The sequence below is a fragment of the Gracilinanus agilis genome, unplaced genomic scaffold, assembly GCF_016433145.1.
Source record: "Gracilinanus agilis isolate LMUSP501 unplaced genomic scaffold, AgileGrace unplaced_scaffold46968, whole genome shotgun sequence".
Taxonomy (NCBI): Eukaryota; Metazoa; Chordata; class Mammalia; order Didelphimorphia; family Didelphidae; genus Gracilinanus; species Gracilinanus agilis.
In genome coordinates, this window is record NW_025381319.1 from 1 (window position 1) to 8762 (window position 8762).

Genomic DNA, 8762 nt, shown 5'->3' on the forward strand with positions numbered 1-8762 from the left:
AAAAAAAAAAAAACAGGGATGAAAAATACACCAGATAGGAAAAAAACAGCAAGAAAAATTGTTAAAACTCCTCCTCCTGGGGTTTTAAAATGTCCAGGAGTAGTAAAAGAACTTAAAGGAAGTTTGTCAATGAGCTTAGAGGGGGAACAGTCTTCACCTATTGACATAGAATGTTCAAGTCTCAACCAACCCCTGAGGAGCTCAATAGAATTCTCTCATTTCCAATATAGGGTGATTGCCAAAGAGTGAATTTCCTCCCTTTTCCTATGCCATTCTCTACCCCAGAACACCTGAGGTTGCCATTTGAAATAGGGAAACTGCTAACACAGTTGACAACTAGGGCACACCCATACACCCACGAGTGACAGGAATGACACAGGACAAAAAGGGATATTCAAGGGATGTGGGAATTGGGAGAAATCACCTTAACTTGGAAATGACAGTTGGCAGTTTTACTGGTCAGCCTAGCCAGGGAAAAGGGAAGGTTTAAAGACTATCTTTCTGTGGGTTAAATCTTGGGTTTGGAGAAAGGCACAGAAGTAAAGATAACCTGTTATTAAAGCTTAGGGGTTAGGGAATGGACAGACTAAACTAATTTCTAATGGATAAACTCAAGCAAAGGGAGTGGGACACATAACACCTTAGGGATAAACTCAGGGTTAGATGTCTGGGAAATCCCTTCACTAACACTATGGCAGGTAGGCAGCCAGGACACAAGGGAAGAATGGGTTCTCATGCAGATGACCATGATCTATTGCTCAGATGTATCAGCTGGTTCAGGATCACAGGTAAACCACCTAGTAAATCCACAGGGAAGACAGGGAGAAAAATGTATCTTTTTGTCCACCAAACAAGACAGCTAATCTCAACCTGATCTTCTTGCACTTGATAGATGGAAATGATGCTTTGCAAATGTTTACCAAGGCACAATGATAACCCAAAAATCCACAGGCTCTCTGGTCAGTGGAGGTTCAACTCCACCAAACTCCACCAAACCCCCAACTGCCATATATAGAGTCCTCTGTGTCCAGTTCCTTGCTGTATTCTAGGTTGGAATTTTTAGCTCCTGCCTGCCTGCCTGGCTAAATCTGATTTTGGACTCCTAACACCTAATTCCTTATTGTTGAAAACTATTCAACATCAGCAGATAATCTGATAAGGGCAGCTTAGTTCATAAGAAAGTAAGGGGACAAGGGGGATCTTTCTGTTAGGTCTTAGCTGCTTCTCCTTCACTGGCGGCATGGAGTTTTATTTATCTAGATTTCAAGACTCATTTCACATAAAAGAACCCCCGGAAACTTTGCATTGTGCAGTCAAGCCAAAGTTACAGAATTACGGCATCATTAGTATATGGCTTTACAAAGCACAAGGTTATAGTTTTACAAAGAATTTTCTCATGAAGATAATGCCAGATAAGAAACAAATCCAAAGGCTGAATCTTATACCTTATTGGGAGGAAAGCACCTGCTGGATGAGTCTTGTATGACTTTTGTCCAGTTTTGAGCTTAATTTTCTACATTTGTGTCTTAAAGAGAAACTGTTAGTCTTTTAACTGTTGGTTTGCTAGGAACTTAAAGTTTTTCAATAAGGCTATAATATTTTTAATAAGAAAAGGTATGGGTCATAAAAGGGGTCGAGGAATCTCAGATTTTTATCTATTTGAGATTCTGTTTCTCTTATTGGCCTCCCACGCCCTATTACAATAATGACTACTGAATTCTTGGCTCTGCCCTCATTTAGATTGTCTTCCATTAGCCAAAGGGGGATATCAAGTCACACCATCAAAGAAAATGGGATTGTGGATCCAGGAATCAATTCCTTTTCAACTCCCTTCAAAAGATGGTGCCATCCACATGAAGTCTATGCATCACCAAACTAATATGCCCCAAATAAATCATTTTTGCTATGTTTATGATAGCACCTATTTGAAGGGACAAGAAATTCCAGAGGAGAAGCTTCTGAATTCATTTGGGACAGCATGATCCTAGTTAATCATCTACACCAGTGATGGGGAAACTATTGCCCATAGGCCAGATGCAGCCTCCTGAAATTTCTATTCCAACACACATTATTCCTAATCTGACAAATACAATGAGTAGGATACAATACAATGAAACTTTGAAAGAGTTGCCATGGAAACAAACGGACAGATGAGCATTTCCTTGCCTTTGGCTTCCTCTTTAAAGAGTTTGCACATCACTGGACTAGACCCAATTCTGCCATTAATTAGAACCTTAGGCAAATTACTCCTCAAGTCTAATTTTTTCATTCACAAACTAAGCATTTTCCAGGTGAAAACAGATGGATGCCTGACTGAGTGTGGGTCTGACAAGCACCTGAACAATGGCTGGATTAGAGGCTTCAAGAGGTTGCTTCCAGCTCCAGACTCAGGAGTTTATCAGTTGACACAGACAAAGGGATAAAGAAGGCTGATTGTGAAGGTCTGTGGGTTTGAGCTGCCCCAAGACAGGGGACAAGTGAGCTCTCAAGGATAGTCTAGACCAAGAGCTCAGGAAGAGGGTCAAGACCACAGCAAAGGAAAGGAAGGCTGCAAGCTATTAGGGGTCAAGGACTACAGGAATGGGATGCAGATGGCTAACTGTATCGAGTCAACACTGGCATAGCAGTAGGGAAAAAAAGGGGATTTCAGAATACAAAATTCTAGGAAACCATATTAGTGAAAACACATTCAAATGTCACAGTCTTATAAGATAGTCAACATTTATTGGTCAAAATGGAAAAGTAAATTTCTCAATTCAAAATAATCTGAATTCAAAATAATTCTTAGAAAACTAGACAACTTTGAACAACGGAATTTTCACCAATCCAAGCATTCTGCTTCTCTTTACTCTTTGATTTGGGGCTAATTGCCCCCACTGAAACATAGCACGTCAAAAGCCTTCCATCATTTGGGGTAGCACTGGGAAGGGTTCTCTCCTTGCCTCCCAGAGCTAATTAAGAAGTGGCTAGAGAGTGGAAAGCAGAGTTAAATCCAGATTTGAAATCACATAACAGGAAATCATGTCACATAGGAATATCCCTTCAGCGTATGGTAAGTGAAGCAGTTTCCTTAACTGTATACATGTTGTTGAAAAAAGAATGATACAGAGACTGAGAAACTTCAGAGAATATCCTGAACTCACATCATGTAAAACGGGCAGCTACTGTCTGTTAAACAAAATTAACATCAATATCCCTGAAATGACCGACAGTATAAAAATGCTGAAAATCTTTGCAAACTCCACTTCCTTCTTCTCCTTCTCCAGCTCCTTCTGCTCCTTTTTCTCCTCCTCTACCTTTTCTTTTTGCTTCTCCTCCTCCTCCTTGTAGGGGATGCATTGCATCATTTTTGAGGAGAGCTTTATTTCTGGAACCACAAGGTTTTTTATTTGACTGATTTCAGTTCTGGCCCACTCTTCCTTCAGGACTGGTCCAACACGGGGACAAATCTCAAAACTTTGAACGCCGGGCAGCTCTCTTTGTTTTAGTGCCTGTACCCGCTGACGAATAGCATCTATTTTTTCAAGGAACTTAACTGGTGATTCCTCCTCTGGCAACATGGCAGTTAATCCCTTTAATTCAATTTGCTCCACTCTTATTTCTCTCATTCTTTCCATTTGCGGAGTGTATTCTTCATTGAATGCCTTCCCAACATCATCCAAGGCAGATAGTAAAGCATCTTTTTTCAGTTCCAAGGTATCAATAAGCTCCTTAAAATACTGGTGGACGGTTTCTTTCTCAATTTGGATGACTTGCTCCACATGGGATTTCTGCTCCTTTAACTTTTCAAAGAGCAACCAGAAATCTTCCCATTGATCATCAGTCAATTGCTTGAAGAGATTGTCGGGCTCATCCTTTTTTTTCATGTAGGCACTGAGAAGGTCTTCAATGGGGTGCCCACGGTGCTGGCCAATGGTAAGGCAGTGGCCACACACCGGCTGGTGGTCCTGCAGGCAGTAGATGTTGAGTGGCTGGCTGGAGTGCTCAGGGCACATGATGACATCTGGGTGCTCTTCCTGCTGGTATTTTTCAATAATAGCCCTCAGGGCAAAATTCATGGGCAAAGATTCAATGCCAGAATGAGAGATTTCAATTATATTCCTGCAATTAGGGCACAGCAGTGGAATTTTTATGGCTCTCCTCACGTAGAAGTTCCCAGATGACTGAAGAACATTTTCCAGACAACTTCTGCAAAATGTATGGGAACATGGCAATACTCGAGGATCCTCAAATATGCTACAACAGATGGAACATGTTAGTTCTTCCTCAAAATCATGCATTTTCTGTAAAGAAAAAAAAAAGTACTTTACTGAGTCATTTGCAAATACTGATTTTTAAACAGGTTTCTTAGTTGCTAATCATTTAAGAGATCAAGAATTTACTAAGCACCAAATACATGCAATTAATGATACCCAGACACCATCACCACTTAAAAAAAAAGTGGAGACTCCTTAATAGAGATGACACTGCCTAGGAGCCAATAGCTATCTAACCTTAATGTGGAACCAAAGTTCATTAAATGAAAAAGACTCCAATTACATTTAAAAATAAAAAAAAAAGTCTAAATTTAAACACTTTTTATTTTCCTACATAACCAAGACTGCTAGAGTTTGCATGTATTTTAAGCTGAGCTTCAAAGTGGTCAGTCAGTAGAAATTACCGGGCATTTACTACATGCCAGGCACCGGAAGCACAATGCCAGACCATTCATTGTGCCCTCGAGGAACCAATTATAATGGAACATGACAACAACCAGATGTATATAAGATGCTGAAAGAAGGGATGGAAAGTGATCAAACCCCAAAGGGAAAGCATCAACAGGAAGAGAAGCCTGGAAAGGCCACCCACAGAAAAGGGGGTTTCAACAGGGCCTTGATGGAAGTGAGGGACTCTACATGGCAGAAGAGAAGAAGACCATTCCAGGGATGGAGCATAGCCAGGGCAAAGGCAGAGAGGTGGGAGATAAGCAGCAAGTGGGTCAATGAGCAACATCACCTAGAGTTTGAGGGAGCAGAGTGGTATAGAGAAGTCAGGAAAGGACTTAAATGGGATCCTGCAGGAAGCTGGGAGCCACAGGTAGAGAGGGAGGAGGCAGGGCATGATGCTGGGTTCTACTTTAGCAGAGAATCAACCCTGCAGTCCATGAGGCCTCCTCCTCCTCCTCAGCGCTCTGGGCCCAGCTTGACCAGTGGAAACGGGTGCCTCCGGATGAGCCTGTGCTGCAGCAGAGCAAGAAAATCCCCATTTTCTCCCCCTCTTTTTCTAGCTTTTCTGTCGCAGAGATAATGTGGAAACAGGTTTTGTCCGATTTTGCACACATGACCAAGATCCCATTTCTTCCCTGCTCAGGGGCAGATGAGAGATGGGAAGAGAATCTGGAACTCAGAATTAAAATGATCGAGAATATTAAAAATAAGAATAAATCCAGGGAATGGGGAGAGGCATTGCTGGGGCTCATCCTGCCAGACAAACCTCCAGCTGGTGACGCTCCACGGGAGCTCTGGCTGTCAGACCCACGAGCCATGCTAGGGGCCACTTTGGAGAAAAGGAAATTCTAAAGGAAAGGACAAAAGAGTTCATTTTTATAAAAACCTAAACCTACAATTAAGGAAATTAGTGAATTAAAAGCCATTTAAAATTTCTTCTTAAGTGCCTGGCTCTGTGCTAAGAACTGGGATTGTAACAGGAAAAGGGGTTTAGTCCCTGCCTCTGAGCTGGTGTTCTAAATCTAAGAAGGAAGGGAGCAAATCTAGGGGAGAAATGCCAAAGGAGCAGGTAGCAGGGTGAGCCATGGGCCGGTAGGAATAATTTAGGGAGTGTCTGATATAACCAAACCATCTAAATAATGGTCTTGTCTAATACATGTGCCTAAAAAGAATGGCATATCATGGGTTATTAACTGAGGAAAATGAGACAAAACAATGTTAGCTACATCCTGGCATAACATTTTCCTGGATTTAATTTATTTCCCAAAACTGGGAAATGAGACTTTTTTTTTAAAACTTCAATTTAGAAGACTATAACTTTAATAAGTCTCTTCCAGCCCTGTGAGCTCCAATTCTGGCCTGTGTTACTTGAAAATTTTAAGTTCTTCCAAATATGGTGAATTTCCTTCGGAGGTTAAACAAATAGGAGTGCAGGCTAGAACACTGAGACCTTGGTGAGACTGCTCTCAATATCTTCTTTGGAATTCCATGTGGTGAGTTTAAAGACTGAATCTTCCTGAACTTCTCTTAAGGAACTTCCCTTTAATAGAGACTCTATGGATGAAGCTTTGCTTCATTCACCTCCTGGCCTCTGGCCCTCTGACTCTCAGTAGAGGGTTAATTAGATCTACCTGGATTAATTAGAAGATCTTAGTAGTTGTGTTAAGATTCTTATTTCCTCTTTCTCTTCTCAATCATAAATAAACTTCCATAAAGTCAATTTTGACTTGAGGTTATTTCTTAATTGGGGAAATTTCCCCTGGTGAGCATCTTTTAATATATTTGACCAAAAACCCTTTTCCCCCTTACAGGAGGGAGAGAGTAGTATCAGTCGACCAAGGATTCTTGTCTAAGAAAACTCTCTCCTTAGAATAGACCCTCCACCCACCAATGCTTCCTTTATTCTTCTTCTATAAATCAAATGACTGCTTTCCTATATTTATAAAATGCTTATTTTGAAGGGATATCAAGGGATGGCATTTGGGGAAGAGGGTGACAAAGTATCCCTAACTGAAGGCACTGACCAGGAATCAAGTCTTTCGGTCCTTAGCTAAAAGCTGAGGCTGGTCTGAGCCCTCTCTGACTGATGGTAATTTCTATAATGGCTAACCTGGGCTAAATATAAGAAATACTGTCTCTAGGAATAGCTGGTACAAGAAGATTGGTCTTCAGGCTTGATCCAGTCACCCTGTGGATAACCCCTTGTAGGTAACTGGCAGCTGTTCAGATTCACACAGATATCCCTTCAGTCCAGCACAGCAGATGTCTTCAGGGTAGGTAGATTTTTCAGGATTCCTTGGGAATCACAACAATGGGGATATATCTAGTCTTTGAGTAGTCACTCCAAGCTGGCTCTCTCCTCAGAGTCCCAGACTAGATGCCAGAAAATCAGTTATTCTCCCCCCACCCTTGCTTTCAAGATTCCAATTGACCTTTAACCTCTTGTCACTGCTTTCCCCCACTACATGTCATATTTGTAAAATCGTTTTCTTCAGATTGTCCCCTTTCACAATCTGGTTGTTCCCAAGGTCTATGTCATGAATCTTAATACTTACCTTTAACCCTACTCTATGCTATTTACTAATTCCCCAAAATAAAAAACACCCTCTAAGCTATCCTAATCTTATAACCTATAACTTGACTACATTAACTCTTAACCTTAATGCTAAACTGTTACAATACGTTACACTAATTTCCCTATTCTATTCTATACATGATCGATGTACAATATATCTACAAGCTATGATACAATATACACAAACTATATAGATACAATTATAAAAGCTATGTTACAAGTATATTCATAATTCTTACAGAGTATGTACAAAATACACAATTATTCAATTCCCTGATCCCTGATGTTATTCAAACAGAAAAATCTATTGATCTTACTATGTGATTAAGACCTTATGGATCTAGCTAAATATTTACGAATTTACCATTATTCCAATGGCAGACTCCCACTTATCTACACAGAGTCTAAAAATAAATCAGTTTGTGAATTGTCTGTCCTATTTTTATGTTGTGATGCATGGGATACTTACATCTGTCTTCTGATGACCTCTTCTATCACCTACCTGATCTTCTCTTCAGTCTTGCAAATTATATGTTTTGGATGTCCCTATCATGTGAAATATGGTGTGTTTGTGATCAATGTTGCACTATATCTTACATAAGTTCCAGTTATCTTCTGTCCACTTATTTACAAAATTCAGAGAGGATTTTGCTATCTCTGTCAGCTGTCCAAAGTTTTCTCTGTCTGTTCTTGCAGCTTGTATTCCAATTTTTTCCTCTGGGATGGTATTTATTTCCTTTTCTTCAAGCCTTTCATCTCTGCAGCTTTTTGTCCCCTTTTGAGCATTTTTGAGCATTTTTACCAGTTGTCTACTGTTGCCTTTTGTCTGTACTTGACTAATGAGATCTTCTTCTGGAACTCTTTCTGGAAATTGTGTTTCATTTGAATCTAACTCTATTGTTTCTGAATCAATTTCATTCTCAGCACTTTCTCCGTCATGTTAATTTTTTCTTTGATTTTCTCTATAGCTGTAAGGTTTCTCGATTTTGGTGTGGAAACAATGGATGCATGAATTTTTGCCTGACATGTTGACCGAACTTGGTGTAGTTAATAGAACTTTGAACAGACCAACCCACTTTGTTTCTATGGCTGTTTTTCTACTAAAATTCATCACGTAGATTTTATCTCCTGGTTTAATAATGTGCAAAGTAATATCCAACTGTGTTGTTTGTTGGATCCATTTCATGCAGCTCTTTTATCCTGGTTTGCAATGCTTGAACGCATTTTGACAACTGGCAATCTCCTTCTAGCATTGAAATTTGGCATGGTTTATACATTTGGCCTTCCCAAATCACATGGCCATACAGCATCTTGAATGGAGGAAGACATAAGTCCTCACTTGGACAGATTTGGAAATGGAATAGAACCAAAGGTAGTATTTCAGGCCATTTCAAGTGAGTCTGAAGAGATCTTTCCAATGAGTTTCAACCTCTCTCTTCAGTCTCTTGATTTGACCTGAGCTCTGTGGGTGAAACGGAGTA

General features: G+C 40.3%; 1 protein-coding gene across 1 annotated transcript; it reads right to left on the reverse strand.

Annotated features, from left to right (window-relative positions):
* Positions 1-3161: 3161 nt before the first annotated feature.
* Positions 3162-4280, reverse strand: LOC123255458 (tripartite motif-containing protein 59-like). Its single transcript, XM_044684248.1, has 2 exons — positions 3297-4280; positions 3162-3248 (listed from the first exon to the last, which is right to left on the reverse strand). Exons 1-2 carry the CDS (start codon positions 4278-4280, stop codon positions 3162-3164), a joined length of 1071 nt encoding a protein of 356 aa, XP_044540183.1.
* Between the last annotated feature and the right edge of the window lie 4482 nt (positions 4281-8762).

What these genes read in the sequence shown, in the direction of transcription:
- LOC123255458 (XM_044684248.1), bottom strand. Translation starts at nt 4,280, where the DNA reads ATGCATGATTTTGAGGAAGAACTAACATGTTCCATCTGTTGTAGCATA. An exon ending in AGGAGAAGCAAAAAGAAAAG is followed by an intron (nt 3,249 to 3,296) that starts GTAGAGGAGGAG and finishes AAGGAGAAGAAG; the next exon opens with GAAGTGGAGTTTGCAAAGAT.